The following is a 21909-nucleotide window of genomic DNA, read 5'->3' as shown; positions in this document are numbered from 1 at the left end:
ATTACTCACATAATTTTGTGTCCAGTCCCTCCACTGGCATTTTAAGTGTCTTTCCTATTGTCTAGGACAGAAACTCTTTCTAAACATCATTTTAATGATGACAGGGTGGACCCTTCTGCTATTGTTGGACAAATAGTTATTTCCAGTTTTGGCCACGATAAGGGCCTGCATTCTTCATAATTAGAATTAATTCTTTAGGATTAATTCTAATTAATCCATTGGGATTACTGGATGGTCTAAAATATTTTTGAGACTGTTATATTGTTCTTTTGAAGTTAAAAAAAAAAAAAAGCCCAGCAAACCCTGGTGGTCTGAAGCGTATTTTGTTCTCTGTAGCCCCTTGGGGTTTGGGGTGAACCCGAACAGATGGGCTTAGTGGCAGCAGCTCCTTGGTCGGTGCCCTCATGTGGCCCCGTGGGGAGGCCCAGTGGCCTGTGGGCCCTGAGGTTGGGTGCTCGCGTGGGTCGGGGTCTTGCTGGTGACTTGTGGGACGGCCTGCATCCCTTTTCCTGGCGCTCGTCCTCGCTGCCATCCTGGGAGGTGGTGCTAGACCCTGGCTGTGTCCGAGGGCACCAGGGAGGGTGCTGAGGCACATCTGCCACTGTGGGTCCGAGTCCCCGACTCAGACTGTGGTCTGCCTGGGAAGGGACATGCTGGGAGCCCCTTGCTCACGCCATAGGCATCAGCAGAGGGAGACGGCTGGGCAGCGTGCCGCCTTCTGAGTGGTTCTGTGCCTGTTAAGGGCAGAGCACGAGTTAGTGCCATCTTGGGCCGTTGGGCACAAGCAGCACCTGGGTCCTCCTGCTGCTCGGGGCCGTGCCTGCGCCTGAGATCTGGGCTGTAGCAGAGTGCCCAGCCGAGGTCTGACCAAGACCGGCCTCTTTCGGTGAGTCTGCGCCAGCCCCTCTCCGAGGCTGGGTGCTGTCAGCTCTTCCCGGGGTGGCCAGAAAGAGGGGCGGTCCCAGGGACGGAACTGAGGCGGTGGCCTGGGTGGTGGGGAGAGGGGCTGGAAGGCCCACCCACAGTGAGTGGGAACACTTCGTTCTTCGTGGCCTCCTCATCTGGGACATAGGGACAGTGGCTTCTTGGCCCCCACAGGTTTCAACCAGGCGCGAGATGCAGGGGATACTGCATGTCCCATGTGGGGCATTGGGCCCTCCCCACCCCACCTGGGGTCAGATAGTCATTGGGGTCTTCTTGTCTTCACTGGGTAAGGATGAGGGAGCTGGAAGGGTCTCTGGGTTTACTTGGTCCCTGCTTCCAGCGGGTGTTCCAGGGAATTCTCCCGCGAACGGGATGCAGGACGGAAGGTGTGGGGAGCCCAGGCTGTGCCCTGTCTCCCTGGGCTCAGGGGGGCCCAGCACGCCCTGAACACCGAGGCCTTTCCCCTCCGCCTGTCTGTGGGGCGGCGTGGGAACCGCCGTCAGTGCTGACGGAGCCTGAGCCAGCGGGGGCCAGGTAGGGCGGGGCCAGGGCAGGCTCGGGCGGGGCTGGGGGGACCCCAACCAGAGAAGGGTGTGAGGGAGCCCGTCTCACAGTGGCCAGGTCATGGGCCCGGGGTCCTGAGCGGAGGGGCCCACGGGGTCAGATCCCATCTCCCCGCTTTCCTGAAATGTGCCAGCACAAGTCACTGCTCCTCTTGAAACGTTGTTTAGTTAGAGCCTGTGGTAGTGAGGCCCGAGGTGTGCTGTGGTCACCCCGAGGGCAGGGGTGGGTCTGCCTGGCCGGGGAGCCGCCCTTCTCTCCTCTCTAGAAGGCTCCACATTCCTGAGAGGTGACTCTGTTTGGACTGGAGGAGTAGGGAGGGTCTGTTTCATGCGATTCCCCAGCAGTGAGTGGGGCGGGGCTGGCTCAGAGCACCCCCGTTCCTGCCTGTGGCTGGGCCGGATGCTTGGCTGGGGCCTGGGTCCTCCCAAGGGTCCTGCTGATGGTGTGCTGGGGGTAGACAGACGCTCCCTTGCTCCCTGGGTGGCATGGTGGGCCTGGTCTGTCCCCAGCAGCACCTGAGCCCCCGCTGCCCACCCAGGAATGTTAAGAGCCTGTGGAGTCCATTCCCCACCCCGAGTCCCCCGCGGTGGTGGTGCGGGACCAGGCAGCTGGCTTGGGCAGCAGGGTCTGCTGTCTGGTGCCTCCCGAGACCACAGGTCAGCGATGTGAGTCTGGGAAGACCCTGTGACCTGTTGGGGCACGGATATGGCAGGAGGAGCAGTAACTGGCTATGGGGGTGGACGGGGCCTGGGCCGCAGGACTTCTGGCCAGAGGTTCGACAGTCTGTCCCTTACCCACAGCTGTGTGGCTACTACAGAGGTTCCTCATGCCATCTGGCTCGCAGGGGCGCTGGGCCAGGCCTTGCTGCCCCCTCTCCTCCTCCCACCCTGTCTGCGGGTCCCTACCTGCCCCTAGCCCCTCTGCCCTGTGTCGCCCTTGGCCTCCACCGAGGCAGACTCCCCCCATTCTGGTCTGGGCTGGCCGGGCGTGATCTGGTCATCGCTCTGCCCTCTGCGGCAGTGCCCGGCCTGGTGGGGCAGGCCTGGGGCTGCGGGTGGCTGGGTGGGGTGGATTTCACCTGCTTTTCTGATGTCATGGAAGAGCTGGGTGTGTGTGGTGAGAGCGGGTGGATTTCACCTCTGCAGCGGCGGTCTGTCTGCACGGGTTGTCAGTCTGGCCTCCCCTGAGTCTGATTCAGAAACTGGGGCCCCGTGACTGGCAAGGCCACAGGGGTGTCTGGCTGGGGCTTCTGGCCCGCACCTGGCTCCTGGCCCGAGATGTATGCCGCCCGCACGTCGTTTGTGAGCAGTTCCTGGGCGGAATGGCTCAGCTGCGAGCAGGCGCTGTGGACCAGCATGAGCTCCAGGTGCTGGCGTGGCATGCTTATGAGCCTCAGTTTCCCCGCCACAGAGGGGAGAGGGGCCCCTTGGACTCTGGGGGGGAGCTGTGCGTGGCTATGAGAGCTTTTCTTGGGCCTGCAGGATCTAAGAAGCTGAAGGATTTGCCCCCAGGACCTGGCGAGGGAAACCCCCATACCTTTCTCCAGATCCGGAAAGCCCGGCTTGGAAGCCGCAGACGGAAGGGACGGGGGCGAGGGTGGGTTCTGCCTGTTGGGGATGGAGTCTGATGGAGGCTAATGTGCCCTTCCTCTGTGTCCTTCCAGATCCCTCGTCCACCTACATCAGGCAGCTGGAGACCAAAGTGAAGCTGCTGGAGGGTGACAAGCTCCTCGCACAGGTAGGCTGGCTGCGGGCGGCGGCTGCAGTGCCCAGCCCAGCCCCAGCTCACCCCGGCTCCCTTCCCGCCAAATTCCCCCACTCCTGCCCGAGTCCCCTCCTGGAGAGATGGGGCCACAGACCGAATCCCGCCTCCCACACCTCCAGGACTTCCCTCCGGCCCAGCCCCCACGCACACTGCCCCCAGTGGTCTGTGAGCTCCTTGGGGGTGGCACTGGGCCTGTCCCAGGGTTGGTAGGGACACACAGTTGGTGAAGAAATGGACTGCTCTGCCCCTCTGGCAGATGGGCAGATCCAGGCAGGGGAGCGGGGCAGACTCACACGGAAACCTCCCCGCCTCTGCCACGCCAGACTTGCTGGCCGGTTCCTCTCTGGGCTAGGGTCCCCCCTCCGCCCTCCCGGGCCCTGCCCTGCAGACAGATGAGGCTGCAGCCCCTGTGCAGAGCCAGGCAGCAGTGGCATGGCAGGTCGGAGGCTGGGTCAGGGGTGTGGCCTGCAGGGAGGAGGTGGTGTCAGGTGAGGGTCGTCTGTACCTCTTGAGTGTGGCTGGAGCGTGGAGGGGAGCTGTGACTGCTGGGTCAAGGGCCTTCCCTGCTGTGGGTTGGGGCAGCCATCGGGGCTGGTGAGGGGTGGCTGGGGCCAGCTGCCTTGGCTGAGCCCTCCAGCCTCCGACCCCTCGTACCGTCCGTCCCTGGCTTTATCCCAGCCTGCCCCCCTGGTGTCCTCGCTCGCCTGGGATGCCCGAAGCGTTTCTCTGGGAACCAACTCCTGGGATGGCTCAGCTGCCTGGCCCCGTTGCTAGGCGACCGGCTGGGCTTGGCGCCGACTGCCTTGCTCAGGAAGCCCGAGGTACCCTCTCTGCCCGTCCGGTGGCTGCTGCGAGGCTCATGGCCCGAGCAGGGGGTGCAGTCCCAGCTGCGGTCATCCGCACGTCTCGCCCCTGCGTGGGCCATTGGGACAGTTCCCGCAGCCCGGCAGGACTGAGCAGAGTACATGCCCTCTATATGGCTTCCTCTCACCCTCCTCCACCCCGACGACCAGGACACACACGCCCAGGCGCAGAGCCGGGCCCTGAATGGCAAGGCTGGCTGGTATGATTTCATAGTTGGTGCAAGGTGCTGTGTGGCAGGAGGGCCATGGCCCAAGGATGTGCTGGCTCTGCGGGGCTGGACAGGGCAGGGAGGGGGCTGGGGTCTCACCTGGCTGTGGGGTGGGCTCCCTAAACCCAGACTTTCCATGTGGGCCCGACAGGGTGGTCGTGGTTACTCAGGAGGGTGTGTAGGCTGGGCTGCGGGAGCTGCAGCAGAGGTGATCCCAGGAGCATTGGTGGGGGCGGAGGGTCGCCAGGGTGCAGAGGCCTTTGCTTTGGAGCAGGTTCCCACCCAGTGAGTGGGGGAGGTACCTGCTCCCTCCAGGGCACGGCAGGGCTACTTCCTTGGGGATGGGCGGCCGCTCTGCAGAACAAAGGCCAGGCCCGTGCCCGGGCCCTCCGGGTCAGCGGCCTTGTGTGTCTGCCCCAATCTGGCCACGCCTTGTTTCATTGTCCCTGTGGAGAAGCAGGTCACAAGCTCAAGCTGTGAATTTGGGGTGCTGTTTGTCACATTCTTTCTACGAGAAGTACGTTAGGTCCAACCGGAGACCATGCCTGGTCTTCTTGCCACAAGGACAGGCATATCCTTGACCGCTTGGTCCCTGCTGTCCTGGGCCACACTGTCCCGGGCCACACTGTCCCACTGGGAAGATACACCCCAGTTCCAGGTGTGGCCCTGACCATGGGCTCGCTGGAAACGTGTGTCCGTGCCAGCCGTGGAGCAGCAGCCCTTCCTCCCGCCTTCCTCTCGGGGTGCCCAGGTCTCGCCAGGAGGCCTCCTCTCCCTCCATGGCTGTGTCCTCTGGCCCCCACCCGTCTGTGCAGAGTGGGAGGTTGATGGGAGCCTGAGCGTGGAGAGTGGCTCTGTGCAGGGCCCCCTCTGTCCCTAGCTCTGCTCTGCCCCCTGGAGGCAGCAGCAGGGTTCTGCCCAGATCCTCATCCCCCACCTGTGCCCATGCCCTGGGCCAGACTGGTGGGGCACAGACACCAGACGCCCATCAGCTGTGCAGGTGCTGGCTCTCGCCTGGCCTCAGACCCAGACTTGCTGGCCGCAGGCAGGTAGACTGGGATTTAAGGGCAGAAACCTGCTTTTGCCCACTTGTTGCTGGACATAGGGGGGGTGGGGCTTCGGCCGTTCCGTTGCGGGGTTTTTCGGGTTTTTTCTTTTTTTTGTTGGAATTTTGCTTTTTTCCCAGCGGAGGCTTGTTGAGGTTGGGTTGTTCTTTTGTAGCTGAATGAGCCCATGTGTGTGTCTCTGTGTCGTGGGGGGAGGGCACCCAGGTCCCATCCCTAGTTTCTTCTTCAGGGCGGACTCTGCGGCAAGTGGGGTCTTGCTCGGGATCTCAGCAGGCGGGTGTGGGGCCGTACCCAGCATCCTGAGAAGGGGGTAGCCCGATGGTGCTGGGGCCTCAGCTGCCCGGCCTTGCACGCCCTCCTGCCCCGTTTCCACGCTGCAGCAGAGGGGCTGGCCCTGAGCCTTACCGTGAGCAAACGCACCGGGAGCCGGTGGCATCAGCAGAGCCAGAGAGTCTCCGGGACCACGGCCCTGCCACCTGCGGGCGTGCGGTGCTGCTGGCCGTGGAGGAGGCCTCTGCTGTCTGAGCTGTGCAGGAGAGAGAGAAGGAGAGACAGCGTGAGGAGGGGCCCCCAGCCTGCTCAGGGTTTCCCGGTGGCAACTGGTACCTCACCTGCCTTTGGGTTTCTGGGGCAGCTCCAGTGTCACCAGCTCTGTGAGGATCCCCAAGTCACTTTTTCTCCCCAGGCCTGTGTCATGGGCACACACTCATTAACTCAGTGTGCAATTGATACCTCCTGTGTGTATGACCCTGGGAATGTGGGACGACCAGGCAGGGGCCTGCCCTTGTCCCAGCCAGCAGGACTCGCGTGCACAGAAGGGCTGCTGGAGGATGGCACAAGTGGGGAGAGCCCGTGGCGGGGCTCAGCCCACGATGAGAGTAGTGGTCCCATTCTCGAGGGGGAGGCCCAGGGAAGATGGGGTTTGCTTAGCCTCCTGTCTCCTGGCCTGTCTCCTGCTCACAGCCCTCCTGATCACCTTCAGGTGGCCCAGCACTTCCTCCGAGCTCTCTGGGTCCTGGGCTGCAGTCACATCTGTGTCTCCAGTGCTTGGCGCAGCTGATCTGGGTGAATGCCCCTTGGGGAGCCCGTGCCACTCCCCACCTAGTCTCCTAGACCAAGAGAGGAGGCTGTTTCTTGCTCAGAGTAAGAAGGGTCTGAAGGGTCTGCTTAACCAAGGGAGGGCTGCTTGTTCAGGTAGTGAGGGCACCATCTTTGGAGGTAATCAAGAGATGGCTGGATGGCCAGATGACCACATTTGGGAATCTTGAAGAAAGAGATTGTGGCTGTGAGTGGCTGTCCTCAGCCCCATGGGCTCTGGCCTGTGGGATTTTAGGATTCTGGCATTGAAATCTTGTCATCGAAATCAAATCGTACAGAAACCCCCAGCTCCACGCAAAGCAGGGACTCTTCTGTTGGTGAAAAGCAGGAGAGAGGAGTGTTATTCTTTGAGATGGCACAAGGTGACCTGGGTTTGGGAGGGGAGGGCAGAGCACCCCTCCGGATTCCCACGCCCCGCTGCCCTGCCCCTCCCCCCCACAGCCTCCGTTTAACTCCAAAATAGCTTTAATTAAAAATGTGCCAGCGTGTTCACGGACTAAATTACTGTGTTGCAGTTCGTATTTTCTTTCTCATGTTGGCTTTAAAATTTCATCAACACAGCTGCTTCCTCCGCGATGATTCATCCCAAGACTCCGTGCACGTTATTATTTTTCCCGTGGATTCGCTGTGCCCGCCGCCCTGGGGTGGGGGCGACTGTAATTGACGCTCGGGCCTCAGGTTCACTCCCCTGCCGGGCGGATAAATGAAGTCTCCATTGTGCGCCCAGAAGCCGCCTCACAAAGGAGCAAGACGCCCTGGTCGCGTTCTCTCTCCCAGGCCGGCGGGGGCACGAGGCTGAGCTCCAGGCTGGGGGCTGTGAGGGGCCCCAGCCCGCCCCTCCTCCTCACCCCTCTACACCTCTCGTGCCTCCTGTCACGTCCCGCAGTGCTGCCGAAAGGGCCCAGGGTTTGCACCAGGCACAGATGTGGAAACTGAGGCCTGGGTGGAGAGGGTTTCCTGACGTGGATGCTGCATTAGTTGCCGGCGCTGCCAGAGCAGAGTTCTACAGCTGTGGGGCTCAGACAACAGAGATTTGTTGCCTCGCAGTTCTGGAGCTTGGAAGTCCAAGATCAAGCTGTCGGTTGGGTTGGTTCCTTCTGAGGCCTCTCTCCGAAGCTGTGGCCACCTCCCTGTGTCCTTATGTCATCTTCCCTCTGTGTGTGTCTGTCCCATTTCTCCTTTTCAGGAAGACACCACTCATATTGGATTAGGACCCATCCTAATGCCCTTCGGATTCCCGAATGTGGTCATCCAGACATCTAGCCATCTCTTGATTACCTCCAAAGATGATACCCTCACTACCTGAAACTCTTCAAAGACCCTATCTGCAAATAGGTCACATTCAAAGGTCTTAGTGGTTAGGACTTCCATATATGAATTTTTCGGGTGACATGATTCAACCCACAGCAATGATGTTGGCCTGATGGTGTAAGAAGGTGGGCTTGGGCCCCGGAGGAGTCTAGGCTCAGGTAATCCCTGCCCCAGTGCTCACCTGCGGTGTGGCTTTAGGCAAAAATCCTTTATCTCTTGGCACCAGTTTCCTCACCTGTAAAACAGGGCTGACGGTGACACCCAATACAGCACGGGATGTGGAAGCTGGGAACACTCCTGGGTAATGCCTGCCTTGCCTGCATCTTCCTGGTCCCATGGGCCCGGGATTTGCAAGGTGTGGCTGACCGTGCCCCCAGCTGGCGGCATGGGCCTGGCCCATCCCAATGAACTGCTGAGCTGTGTCCTCTGTCTGAGCTTTGAACCATCTAGGCTTGGGGAGAGAGGAATTATTTGCCACCATCTCCGCCATTGCCAGTGCCTCAGTTGTTTCCTGTGTCCCTGAGAAGGATGGCGCCATCCTGACCCCTGGGTTCCTCCAGAGACGCTGGCTTTGCACTATTCGATGTGGGCAGCTCTTGTCTGCATCTTCTGGGACGTGCTGCCATGTGAACAGGCTCTGGGCCCTCCCTGTTCTGCCTTGTGTGGCATCTGGGGTTGGCCACCTTGTCCCTGTCCCTGTCCCCTCTGTCTGGGTCTCTGGAGGACTTTGAGTGCTTCCTTAGCAGAACCTTAATGCTGGTCCAGCCTCTCCCTCGGCCAGGGAGGGAGCTGCCTCTTCCCAGCCCGGGAGCAGATGGCCAGTCTAGCGCTGTGGGCAGCACTAGAGACTGAGGATTCCAGCTCCGTGCCCTGGCACCCGGGGCTTAACGAGCGTCCGCCAGGCCGAGAGGCCACGCCCAGGACTCTGGAGCCAGAGGGCTGGTTCAAGTGCCTTAACCTCTGTGTGCCTCAGTGTCCCCTTTGTAAGATGAGGATGAAAGGGCAAATTGTGGGGAGCACTGAGAGTCGGGCAGCTGGTGGTGAGGGGGGTGGGTCAGCCCTCGTGGTCTGGACTGTGTGTGGGGGCCACCCAGCAGCCTCTGCGAGCCTCCTCCTGACCCCAACTTATGTGCAAGCAAACAGGCCCAGAAAGTGGGTGAGTCGCTCTCATCTCCCCAGGCAAGGTGGGATTCGTATTTTGCAAATCTGCCTCTCCAGCTTCCCAACGGGCCTGTCCCTCACTCACCTCATTAGAATAAGCAGGGGCCTACAGAGCACCCCGTGGAGGGTACGTTGGTCACAGGCCACGTGGTCCTGGGTGATGCAAAATGGGATTTAGGGCATGAAATTGCTGGGGGAGTAGGGGACAGCAGTGCCAGCTGTGGATAAGTAATGTCAGCCACACGCGTCAACCACACGTTCCACCTCCACTGCCTGGTCAGAGCGCAAACTGGGAAGGAGTCTGCACACCCGGCTGAAGTGGCTGCCCCTTTGTTCTTAAGTAAGGCCTGCAACTGAGTTCTCTTACAAATTAAAGGACAAAAAAAAAAAAAAAAAAAAGCAGTTGGTATCATGGGGTAGCTCTTGCAAGACACCTTGCAGGCTGCCCTTGCCCAGAGGAGGCCAGACGGGGGCTGCATCCCCACCCGCCCTCTCTGAGCTGGCTGTGATCTTGGGGTGCTCCAGGCCAGTGTACCCTACTCGAGGGCCTCTCAGCAGGGCGGCTTTTCCCTGGGAGGGTGGCAGGGTGCTTGGGGCAGCTAAATTCTGGTGTGAGCTTTGGCTGGGCGCCCCCAGGGCCCCAGTGCCTGGCATGGAGCAGGTGCTCCGTTCGTCCTTGTTGAATCTGCAGTTTCTAAAGACATGAGCTCGTGGGAGTCACCTTGGCGACCCCTGCACCACGGCCCTTGGGGTGGGAAAGCCACTCTGGCCCAGCTGAGGTCCTGGAGGCTTCTGGCTAACAGGTGTCCAGGGAAGGGCTTGGGCAGAGGCGATGGGTGTGGCTGGCGTTTGCTGTGACGCTGTTCTCCTTTCTTCCAGCTGCCCCGCCCCTACGGCCACCCGAGAAGCTGGCTCCAGGTAGCGTTGCCCCATGGCAGACCTGTTTGCGGTGGTGTTGGGGGCTGCTTGGAATGCTGTGTGTGCCGTGTGCTGTGTCCCCTCTCCAGCGCCCTCCCGCTTTGCAGTGTGTGGCGGGAGGAGGGGCTTGGCGAGGCCATGTCGGTTAGTTGTGGAGGCGAGGCCAGGGCCTGCCCGGCTGTGGCTTCCCGTGGAATTGGCCCAGGTGCCTGAGCGGGGTCTGGGGCTGCTGAGTGGCTGGGCACTGGGTGGGGTCCCGCACAGGTTGTGCTGTCCTGAGGGCCTGTGCGTGCGGCTCCCTGGGCTGCAGGACAGGGCCTGTGGCCGGGAGCGGCTGGGCCAGCTCAGCCCCGAGACCCGGGAGCTGGGCCCTTCGGGCACTGGCCACTCTCCCGCCAGCCCTCAGGCTTCCGGATGGCCTCGTCTCTGTCCCCTTCTCCGAGGCCTGAGAATGCCCACCGAGGAGTACCTGCACTGGTACGTCGCCCTCCCAGGGTCTCCCACCACCCCGTCCTGCCTGGCCCAGGCTTTCTCAGCCTCGGCACTGCGGCATGTGGCCGGGCAATGCTTGGTTGTGGGGACTGTTCCGTGCACCGTAGGGTGTTGAGCAGCCTCCCTGGCTTTTATCCACGAGGTGCCAGTACCTACTGGCCCACTTGTAACAGTGAGAAGCGTCTGTAGACATTGCCAGGGCAAGATCACCCCTCTTGAGAACAGTGAGCTGCAGCAGCACGACTGCACGCCCGCCCTGGGCTCGGGGCCGCGCTGTGCACCACACCTGTCCAGCCACGCACACCGTAAACTAGCAAGGTCATTACAAAGTGCCAGGGTTGCACCCCTTCCCCAGAGGCCACAGCCGTGACTGGCTGGTATGTGCACTCAGAGCCCCTGCGTGCCTTGGTGGAACCAGCTCTGGCGCAGTCGCCTCCCGGAGCGCCCTGTGGGGTGGTCAGGACAGTGGAGTCCAGGCAGGCCTGTGGCTCCGGCTCCCCTGGTGGGAGAATGGCCTCCCGAGGGCGTGCAGTCCAGCCTCTGCTTCCAGGGGAGTCCCTGTGCCCCTCCAGTGGGCGGTGAGCCATTTGCCCATGTTTCCTGGGTGGAGATTGCTGCGCTCCAGGCCGGGGAGGCCTCGGTTTACTATTCAGCACCTGGACCGTTCATTATGCTGCACTGACCAGCCCTGGGCCTCTCACAATGCTTCTGCTCACGGGGACAGGGGACAAGGAGGGGGTCGCCAGACCTTGCGGACAGGGTGGTCACTGGGCCCTGGTCTTGCCCCTTGTGTCACACCTGCCACCTCCCCAGGCCCTGGGAGGTCGGGCCCTCTGGGAGTGGGATCGGCAGAAAGTGTGAACTGAGCTCCCTGCAGCCCCGGCCTCCAGCCTGGTCCCGGCCACGGCGTGGGAGCCGCAGAGTGGTCGCCTGGCCCTGGAGGCCATCTCAGCACATGCCCACAGCAGAGGTGGGTCAGTGCCTGCAGCAGCTGCACAGGGCCTTGGCTCCTTCTGGTATCTTCCTGCCAAGTTCCCATCCGTGTGAAGGTAGAAGTAGACTCCTCTCTGCAGACAGCACATCCACCCTCTCCTTCCACGGTAAAACTGGCCCCTTGTAAGGGAGCCCCTGAAGCCCCCCCACCGCTGGGCCTGAAGCAGGAGGGAGCCCCACCTGGGAGAGCTGGGGCCCGGGAGGCCCGTGTTTGCGTCCAGGTCAGACACGGTCATTGGCAGGACCTCGGGCTGGTGAGGACCTGGCCGTGTTGCTGTCCACCGCCTGTGGTTCTGGACCCTGGCCACACCTAGCTGCCCAGCCGAGCTGCGCTGGGAGGCCACTGAGGGAGGAAGAGCCCCACAGGCGCCCGTGCCCTGTGAGGTGCCCACCCATCCTGCACTGAGGGCTGAGGGACAAGTCCAGAGTCACTTGGGATGGCCCCCTCGGAGGGGGCTCCTGCCCCTGGTCACTCCATACACATCAGCAGGCTCTGGTGATCGGAGTGGTCACCTGTGGGCAGGCTGCCAGGTAGGGACACAGGGCGCCCCCCTCAGTGCCCACCCTCCACCCCTACCCCACAGCCCTCATGTCACCTGCCTGGTGCACAGCAGGTGCTCTGTGTGTGCTACTTTTTTCTTTTTTCTTGGAGACAGAGTCTCAGAGGCTCACTCTGTCGCCCCAGCTGGAGTACAGTGGTGTCATCATAGCTCACAGCAACTTCAAACTCCTGGGCTCAAGCGATCCTCCTGCCTCGGCCTCCCAGGTAGCTGGGACTACAGGTGTTCGCCATCATGCCTGGCTAATTTTTCTATTTTTTGTAGAGATGGGGGTCTCGCTCTTGCTCAGGCTGGTCTCGAACTCCTGGCCTCAAGCCATCATCCTGCCTTGGCCTCCCAGAGTGCTAGGATTACAGGCGTGAGCCACCATGCCCCGCCTCAGTGTGTGCTTCTTGAACACATAACTGCTGCAGCAAGTGGCACATCTGAGGGCCAGATGCCCTTTGGGAACAGGAGGGAGGGGTGAGAGTAGTTTCCCTGAGCAGAGCCCAGAAAGGGGGTTCCTGCCCACAGCAGCTGCTGCCCACCTGTCTCGAGGGGACTGGCCCAGGTGGTCGGTGGCCTGCTATCTCCAGGTGCCACCCCCCTTTCTGTTCAGTACCCCTCTCTGACAGTGCTCCCAGGGTCTATCCCAGGGTGGCCCCAAATGAGCCCCTGCAGCTTTGCAAGCAGGAATCCCTGGGAAGATGGGAAGGCCACGGACTGGGTGTCCCCGCTGCGGAGGAGCCTCTGGCAGCATCCCAGAGGCCCAGAGAGGCTGGGGAGTACCCACAGCTCACACAGCAAGTCTGCCCTGGCCCTGAGCAGGGCAGCGTTGCGGTGAAGGCCCTGGACAGAGCCCAGGGGTGTCCTGAGCTCTGGGGCCTCAGTGGAGGAGGCAGACCTGCCACCTCGTGGGTCTCTTCGCTCCTGCCTGGGACTCTCAGGCTGCCCTTCAGAAGCCCTAGAAGTGGGTGCTGGGGATTGGGCGGCCACGCCTGCCTGGGCGGGATGGAAGGGGCTGCTGTTTGCAGAGCTGGGACCCACAGTGTTAAGGATTTGGGAGATCTTGTTCCAGGCTGTCTGCTTGCTCCGTGTGCACGATCCCCTCGCCCTGGGTCCTGAGGGATCTGCCTTAGGGAGGCAGCGGCAGGGCACCTCCCTGAAGGAAGGGCACCGTCCCCAGCCGCCAGCTCTGCTCCATGTGCAGACCAAGCCCAGAAGGTGGTTTCGGCAATGAAAACCTGGGGATCTCATTCTGCAAAGGGGCCAGCATGGCACATAGCAGGATTTTTAATTTGGATTTAAGTGCAATCATGGTTACTCATTTGATGCGTCATTAGTCACATTGCCCCTTAATGAGAGCCTGTGCGTTTCTCCTGCCTGGCTTTGTGGCTTGCTAATAAACTTCTGTGGACATGCGAAATGTTTATAGATGCTCACCGAAGGCAGGAGTGGGAATTGCATGCTGCTAATTAAAAAGCTCCCCACCCCCGTGGACACACACCTCCTCCCAAGGAGACTGTCTGGGGAGGGGAGGAGACAGCAGCGCAAACCTGTGTATTCAGTAGCAGCACGTGGCTGCCCGGAGCCCATTTGGTGGAGGGCCAGAGAGACTCTGGGGGAAGCGCGGCTTGAGCCCAAATAGTCTAGGTGGTGTGTGGGTAGGGACAGGTGGGGCCTGGCTGGTGGGAGGGATCGGGGGTCTACCCCTGATGGCTGTGTGGCCAAGTAGACAGCACTCGTGTGTCTCTGTGCGTGCTGGGCCAGGCCCACCTCAGGCCTGGTCTCCTTTCTCCCACCAGCCTTGGGGCGGTGGCGAGGTTCCCACAGAACAGAGGGTGAGCGGAGGGTCCTGTCACACCCTCCCCCTGGGCTGGGGTTTAGAATGCACTCTCCATTGGAGACGATTTTATAACTGGTTTTTGCAGAGACCTGGCCAGGAAAATAATTTGGTTTGGGGCTTTTGACGTTGAGTGGAGCTGAGGTGTGCCCCTCAGGGGAGATGTTCTGTGAAGGCAGGGGTGGCTCACATGGGGGTCACCTGTGGCGGGGCCCAGTGAGTGCTGGGCCAGGGGTGGGCTATGGCCTCTTTCTCTTTTTGGTACCTAGTGGGAGGGGGGCTTCACTCGATCAGACCCCTGGCTGGGACAGGGAGGATTAATACACTGTGGGCTTAACACAGGCAGGGCCGGGAGTGATCAGGGCATGGCAGACTCTTCCCACAGCCCCCCGGGAGACCCTGTGCGGATGATGCTGCTGGGTCATCTGAAGCCCCACACTTTGGGGGCTGCTGCAGCAGGGTGGGTCCCCACTTCGCTCTTCCTCGTGTCCCTCTGGGCCCCCTGACCTTGGATCACACCCGTGTCCTCCCTGAGGCCCAGGAAACAGCTCCCAGTCTCCCGGTGCCTGACTGCCGTGGCCTTTGAGCAGGGACAGACCTGCTGACCCCTCTCTGTCCCTTTCTCTGGCCAACCAGCATCTCCGGGGTTTGAACCTGGGGAGTGAAGGTGCTTTCCCATTTTCACTCTGACCACCCCATGGGAGCCTCCTTAAGTGAGCCTCACTGCCCTCCCCACCACCTGTAGGACACCAGTGCCCCTGGGGCCAGGCCCTTGAGACCTCGCAGCGGGGTGGGGTGGGGGCGGGGCCGGCCCTGGGGTCTGATTGCGGTGGGAGAGCAGGGTACAGGGGGACCCCATGAGAGATGGGGGTGGGAGAGCAGGACACCTGGGGGACCCCATGAGAGATGGGGCTAGTGAGTGGGAGGAGGGACGCCCAGATGTGGCTGTTGCCCGTCCTCCGTGCCCTGCCCCCGCCCTGTCCAGGCCCAGGCCTCCCCCGCTCCCCCGGTTTATTTGCTGATTTATGGCACGTGCGGCCGCATTTATCTGCCCGGCGGCTTTCTCTGTGCTCCTCTGAAGTAGGGAAGGGTGTTTGGGCCGGAAACTGGTGCAGAAAGGAGGGCCACACCTTGTGCTGGCCGGACCAGGAGGGAGGTCAGTGGGTGCTGGACTGGGTGGGCGCACCCAGGATGAGTTCTGCTGGGACCTGTGGCTGCAACTGATGGGCTCCTGGCCCCACCCAGCTTTGGGGGGAGGTTTGGCTTTGCCCCCAGACAAAGGACCTGAGGCAAGCCGGCCGCTCTGGGCGTCAGTTACGGCCCAGCTCGCACGTTCCTGTGGATTCAGGGGGGCGATGCCCAGGCCTGTGCCGAGGCTCGGAGGGAGCCCCAGAGCCTGGGGGAGGCCGGGGCCTAAGGACGTGGCCCCTGGGGCTGGAGATAGTGGGCCCCAGGCAGGGCGAGGGGCCTGGCCTGTGTGGGGACCTAATCGCATGCAGGATGCTGGTGTAGAGGAACCAGGGCTGAAGGGTGCGAAAGCCATTCACTCATTCATTCACTCTCCTTCATTCATTCCCCTGTTTATCCAGCCGTTCAGCAAATGTTTGTAAAGCGAACACTGGGGATGGGATGCCGGCAGGTGGGTGGGGAGAAGGAGGAGTGGCTGGTCTCTGCTGTGAGGACAGACAAGCCAGGGAAGGGGGGCCGGGGGTGGGGGGCTCCAAGGCGGAGCCTTTGAGCAGGTTGGGCTGCGGGAGGGAGGAGCCACAGCCGGGACGCTGTGGGGCGGCGCTGCCAGGCCCTGGGGATCATGTTTTGCCTTCTCAGCCAGGCTGCTCCGTCTAACCCCTCTCTCCTTCTGTCCCCTGTAGCAGGCGGGCTCCGGGGAGTTCCGGCCGCTGCGGAAAGGCTTCTCACCGTACCACTCGGAGTCCCAGCTTGCATCCCTGCCGCCCTCCTACCAGGACTCGCTACAGAACGTACGTGCCCTCCCCCCACCCCGAGAACCCAGATGCTCTCGCGTGAGAGGGTGAGGCTCAGGCGAGTGGCCTACCCGACGTGAGGGTTTGGGCCCTCGTCTCAGCCCAGCTCTGTGTCCAGGGCCACCAAGGGCAGCAGGACAGGGCTGGGACTTGTGGCCATGGTGGCCTCTCTTGTCCTCTGCTGTCTATGCTAATGTCCCCACCCTCCCAGGAAGGGGCTCTGGGCTCCCCGACCCTTGGAGCCTCGTGAGGGCTGAGAGTTGCTTTTAGAGGGGAAGCCCCGAGTTGGAGGAACGCGCAGAGTGCCGGCCAGCGTCCAGGCCTCGCGGAATCGTCACGGGGACTTGCTGGGCCCTGGGGAGCCCGCGTCCGGCGCTTGGGCCACGCGGGAGAGTGAGGCCCCGCACACCTGGGCAGGTCTCCTTCGTGGCTGCCTGTGGGTGGCTCTGTGGGGGGTGTCTGCCCCCTGACAGGAGGAGCCAGGCTATTGACAGGCCCCTGGGAAAGGTGTTCTCGCCACCTTCTTTCGGTCAATTGTCTTTGTTTTTGAGCACACAATCGAGTGCAGCAAAGGCATGTTCGCAGAGTTGTGCAGTCATCACGACAGACATTTTCATCAGCCCAAAAAGAAACCCTGTACCCGTCAGCAGTCACCCGCCCCCCAGCCACCAGCAACTGCCAGGCTACTTCTGTCCCTGTGGACCTGCTATTCTGGATATCTTATAGAAATGGAGTCATGTCATACGTGGCCTTTTGTGTCTGGGCTCATCATGTTTTCAAGATTCATAACAGGAGGCTGCGTCGGTCTCCATTGCTTGTCACGGCTGAATAACACCCCCTGTGTGGGGAGACCCGTCGTGCACCCGGGCATCCACTGACGGACGCCGGGTTGTTTCTGCTGTGTGGCTGTGGTCAGTGGTGTGGCTGCGAATGCTTGTGGACACGCACTTTGTGGACATTTGGTTTGTGTTCACTTCTTTTGGGTGTACACCGGTCTCCCCGCCTTTGGCACCAGCTCTGGAGGTCCCCAGACGTGGGTCTGAGGCCCAGCCCGTGTTTCCAAGCTGCTTGGTCTGGGGCAAACCATTCTCAGCCTCCGCGCTCTGCTCATCCCCAAAACAGGCATGGAAAGAGGTAGCGTCTGCCGGAGGGTTGTCGCAGACACTCCGTGGGCTGGTCCACCCAAGCGGGTGCTTACTGAGCAGGACAGCCACTGGGCTCTTCCAGCATGTGGCCTGAGGGGGCAGGAGGGGACACGGAGCTCCAGCGCAGCTTCCGGGCGTGCGGCACCTGGGGAGGGAACGCAGTAGAGGCGACAGCCTGGCTTTCACTACTCCTTGTACGTATTGTCTAGTCGATGGCGTCATTTATAGGACCCCAGGCCACGCCCTCGCTGGCACCGCCACCACCCAGTGAGGGGGGCAGGAAAGGGCTGGATGGTGCAGCCCACCTCCGAGGCTGCTGCCCCCCTCCTGCCTGTGCGCCAGGCATCACGGCCTGGGAGCAGGCAGTCAGGAACCTGGTACAGGTGGGGGCACGAGGCCAGAGGTGCCAGGGCTCCGCTGACACGCGGTCTTCCGCCAGGACAGGGCGGTGGTGCCCACAGGAGCACACATGCACCAGGGCTAGGAGCACACATGCACCAGGGCTGGGTGCCAGAGGCCTCCCAGGGCCGTCCGCGTGTGGCTGGCGCCCCCTGCTGGCCTGTGAGGGGAGTGTGGCCTCTGCCTCAGGCCGGGCGCCTCCACTGCCGCCCAGGGAACACCCCTGGGTCCCTGTTTGGTTTCCCTGCACGACAGACCTGGCCTGGCACCTGAGACCAGGCCCCAAGGCTGTGGGGCCTCCAGAGGTGGCAGAGGTCTGGTGCCCCCGTAACCTCAGGGAGGCTGGGGTTTCTGCGGGCAGAGCTAGGAGCCGGGCAGCCTGCGAGGCCCTGGGGCAGGTCCAGGCCAGGGCGGGTGGGGGAGCTCAGAGCAGTTGCTACCAGGGCGGTGGAAGGTTCTGCGTAGCCCAGCCTGGGCAGGGTTCCAGCCCAGGCCACTGCGTCTGCTGGGCCACAGGAGGGGTCACCAGGGGCCCAGTGACTGAGAAGGAAGCATTCAGCTTCCAAGGCTGGCCCACGGCTGCCTGTGTGGGAGCTGCACGGTGGCCCGGACGCCTGGCGGACGTTGTTCCCTCTCCTGTCTCTGGGCGCCTCTTTCTGTTTTCTGTCTCCAGCACTCGCAGGCTCCCCTCGAGCCCACTCCCCTTGTCTTGTGACCTGGTTCCTGTGGGCACCCCGGGGGTCCCCACCACCGCCTGAGGCCAGAAGGCTCACACCCTGCCCCACGGCCACCTGGACTCCATGGGAGGGAAGCTGGGTGGGGCCGGGCCCATGCCCTGCGCAGACCCTCAGCTTCTGCCGGAGGCTGGGGGCCCCTACCCCAGGCCTCAGGTGGGAGCCAGGCCCCTGGGGCCGATTTGTCCCCCAGGTGGCCGGGACAGGGCCAGGAGGAGGTTCTCAGCCCTGGGCAGTGCTGGGGTGGGAAGGGGGACTTTGGGGTCAGCCCGAGCGGGGTCTGATTCCAGACCTTCCTCGTCTTGCTGTGCCATTGGAGTCTCCTGCCTCCCTGGGCCGCACTTTGTCTCCAAAACGTGCTACGCCGCTGGCTGGGCTGCTGAGGGGGCCTGGGGACACAGCGGTGCCTCGCACTGCTCTTCCCACCTCCACCCCGTGAAAGACCATTCCATCTGCAGAAGACCTGGTGCGGTGCGAGGAGGGGACTGTGACGCTGGGGCCGGGGGCTCCTCCGGTGCCCAGTCCTCACACCTGCCTCCTCCGTCCCCACTTCCGCCCCGGCCCTGGCCCACAGAATCAGGGACCTCGCTGAGCCGCCCATCACGCCCACGCCCATCACTGGGAGCCAGCCAGGTGAGCTAAGCGTCTGATTCCTTCCCACAGGGCCCGGCTTGCCCTGTTCCTGAGCTGCCCTCGCCGCCCCCTGCCGGCTACAGCTCTGCAGGACAGAAGCCCGAGGCTGTCGTGCACGCCATGAAGGTAAGGGCCACCACCTGCTCTCCAGGAGGTGCCAGGTGCATGCTGGACTGCGGGACCTGTGACCACACGTGCCCTCTGAGTCCGGGCGCATCTGAGTGGCAGGGGTGGGGTTTCATCTCCATGCGGGTGGCTGGTGACCGAGGCAGGCACTTCCCCAAAGCCAGAGAGTTGGGGGCAGGAGGGGGGCTGGAAGGACTCCCAGGCCCTGCCTCCGGGCAGCTGCCGCCTTCGCAGGCCCCCGGTGCAGACGGGCAGGCCCGTGATGCTCTGGTTTCTCCTGGGGCTCCACACCTGAGCGCAGCGTCCACTCCCCCCTTCCTTCCGTGAGCGCACGCCGTGGACATCACGAACAGGTGTGCACGGACACGCCCACACTTGCACCTGCACCGGCAGCGACTCACACACTGCCCACGTGTGCAAGCGCCCCTCCTCCCCAGCGGGCGGGCCCTGGGTTGGGGTGATGGGGTGAGCCCACCCAGCCTGCCTGCCCTTCTCCCAGAATGAGCCGGGGCTGCTAGTTCCCTTGTAGGTGTCCACAGTGTCCCCAGGCGAGGGGATGACCTGCCCCTGTCCTTAGGGACCTGGCAGCCGGGGTCCTCAGCTTTGTTTTGCAGCAGGGAAAGCTGAGGCTTGGGGGGCCACGTGACCTCCCCGAGGCCTGCTGGTGGCCTGTGCCCCTGACCCTGGGACTTGTTCCTTTCAGGTCCTGGAGGTGCACGAGAACCTGGACCGGCAGCTCCAGGACAGCTGTGAGGAGGACCTGAGCGAGAAGGAGAAGGCCATCGTCCGCGAGATGTGCAACGTGAGGCACTTGCCAGGGCTGGGGCCAGCGGCCTGGCACCGGGAGGGTGACCTGCCCAGCATGGCCACACCCTTCCCTGTGTGGGACTCCACCAGCGCCAGGTGCCCTGGAGCCCAGGCCTGTCCCCACCGCCCCTGCCCCTGCCCCTCCCAGAGGTCCCTGGTCTCTGCAGACCTCTTCCTCCCCTGGGGAGCCAGGCAGAGCCTGCGCTGCCCCACACCCCGGGACTGGCCTTGTCCTCTCAGCTTGCTGGTGGCCCCTGGTGGCTGCCGGCTAGGCAGGGGGTGCTCAGAGCTGGTGGTGCAGGTGGGACCCTCCGCCCTGCCGGCCTACAGGGCCGCGGCTGCCTTTGCTTCTGGAAGCGGGGCTGTCTCTGGGTCTGCCCAGGAGAGCCTCTTCCCTGCCCCCCCCCACCACTGTCATTCCTTTGGACCCTTGGGGGAGCCAGCAGGGCAGGGGTTTCACAGGGTCTGGCCTCGGGGTCCTGATCCCCGCCCCCCACTGCCTCCTGGGTCTGTGGGCCCCGCTGGGCAGCTGCGAGGCTGAGCCACACCCCCACAGTGACCTGCCAGGAGGGCAGTGTGAGGTGAGCGTGGACGTGCAAAGACCTGATCTGACCAACTCTGGGCCTCCGGTGCCTCAGTTTCCCCTCCTGGCTCCATGGATCTGGGGACGGGGGCGATTCTGTAGAGCACCGAGGTAGCAGGTGGCTTGGGGTGAGCCCTGCACTCACATCTCGCCCTCCCCACAGGTGGTCTGGAGAAAACTGGGAGACGCCGCCAGCTCCAAGCCCTCCATCCGGCAGCACCTGTCTGGGAACCAGTTCAAGGGGCCTTTGTAGGGCCGTTCTTCCGTGGGTGTGGGCTGGCCCTGCCTGGGGGTTCCCAAGGGGGCTTCAGGCCCCAGATGTGGGCAGGACCTCCGGCTGAGCCACTGTCTTCTTTCTCTGTGGTGAATTGTACATAGGGCCCCGCTGCCGCGGCCTGCCACGCGGGTGGCCCGGCCTGCATCTCCCGCCTCGCACACCAGCAAACTGGGAAGCCGGGACGCCGCTGACCGTCCCTGCGGCAGCGCAGCCGGGACAGCCTCATGCCGCTCTGCGCCCGGCCCCGGCTCCACGAGGAGACGCTGAAGGCTGCTTCTGAAGTGCCAGGCCCAGGGACTGTCCCAGGCTTCTGTGTCTGGCCCTCCACCCCCAGCTGCCACCTGCACTGGACAGAGGCCACCGGCACCTGGATGCTGATGCGGGGGCACCACTTCTCGCCTGCCTGCCGGCCTGGCCCCCGGCCCGCCAAGCACTGGGTCCCCTGTGTCACGGACAGAGAAACTCACCCGTCCGTGGCTGGCTGGAGGCTGCTGTGGGGCTCTCAGCCCCTTCCTCTGACACTCAGTCTGGAGCCAGGGCCCCTCCCCTGCCCGGGGGGCTGTGCCCAGCCGCCCTGATGTCAGCTGCTGCTTGTTTTTAAGAGTTCATCACCCCCACCCCCAACACTCTCTGCAGTGTCCCCCCACCCTGTGCCGGGTGTGCCCCATCGCTTTGGTTCCTCCTGCCCAGAGCCCGAGGCTCCCTGTCTGTGGTTTCCATGATGGGCCAGCCACGTGGGAAGGTCCTGGGGAGAGTTTCTCTCTCCAGGTGGGTAGCACTGGGCTGCGTCCTGGGTCACTGTGGACAGAACTGCCAGGGCCACAGGTGACAAAAGTTCTGTTCTCTCTGGGAAGGAAGGAGCCCAAGCTGGTTCTGGCTTTAATTTGCTGTGTGACCTCCAGCAAGTCACTCAGCCTCTCTGGGCCCCTGGTGGAAAAATGGGGTCTCCAAGGTTCCTTTCAGCCCTGCTCCCAGTTCAAGGCCATCCAGCTCCAGATGGCCTGGGTCCTCCTTGACAGCACGACCTGAGGGGCCGACCTGCTGGAGAGGCGCTGGGCAGGTGCGCTGGGTGGAGCGAGGCCCACACTGAGCTCCGCTGCCTCGCTGTCCCATCACAGGCAGTCGCCTGCCCTCTGAGCCTCAGTGTCCTCAGCTGCAGAACTGGCAGCATAAGCCCCACCTTACAGGGTTCTGGGGTCACACGAGACTGTCAGTGTAAATAACCACGTACAGACCGTAACGTGTGGCAGGCGGCTGTGTGTGTGTGAGAATGAGGCCTAGAGGAGCTAAGCGATTTTATGGCACATTAGAGATGAGATCCCAGAACCTGTAGGACAGGGACAGGCCGCTTTCCTGACACCTGCGAACGCCCTCGTAGCCGGCCCCTGGCACCCCCCTGCTCTACTGTTCAGCTCCTCGCCCCGTCAGACTGCTGCGCCCCAACGGTACTTAGCGCTCTGTGCCGCCAGCACACGAG

The 21909-nt window shown here is 62.8% G+C and overlaps 1 protein-coding gene across 1 annotated transcript in view; it reads left to right on the top strand.

Moving 5' to 3' along the window:
• CCDC85C (coiled-coil domain containing 85C) overlaps positions 1–21081 on the top strand; it is a 74825-nt gene extending 53744 nt beyond the window's left edge. Inside the window, exons 2-6 of the mRNA XM_012650098.1 lie at positions 3152–3225; positions 15618–15725; positions 18670–18765; positions 19469–19567; positions 20319–21081. Coding sequence (XP_012505552.1) covers positions 3152–3225; positions 15618–15725; positions 18670–18765; positions 19469–19567; positions 20319–20408 — 467 coding nt within the window. The 3' untranslated portion in view covers positions 20409–21081. The remainder of the gene's footprint in view (positions 1–3151; positions 3226–15617; positions 15726–18669; positions 18766–19468; positions 19568–20318) is intronic.
• The last annotated feature ends 828 nt before the right edge of the window (positions 21082–21909 follow it).

The sequence above is a fragment of the Propithecus coquereli genome, unplaced genomic scaffold (assembly GCF_000956105.1).
Source record: "Propithecus coquereli isolate 6110/MARCELLA unplaced genomic scaffold, Pcoq_1.0 Scaffold310, whole genome shotgun sequence".
NCBI classification, from domain to species: Eukaryota; Metazoa; Chordata; class Mammalia; order Primates; family Indriidae; genus Propithecus; species Propithecus coquereli.
Note: the sequence above shows the minus strand (reverse complement) of the source record. Positions and strands in the feature narration are given on the sequence as shown.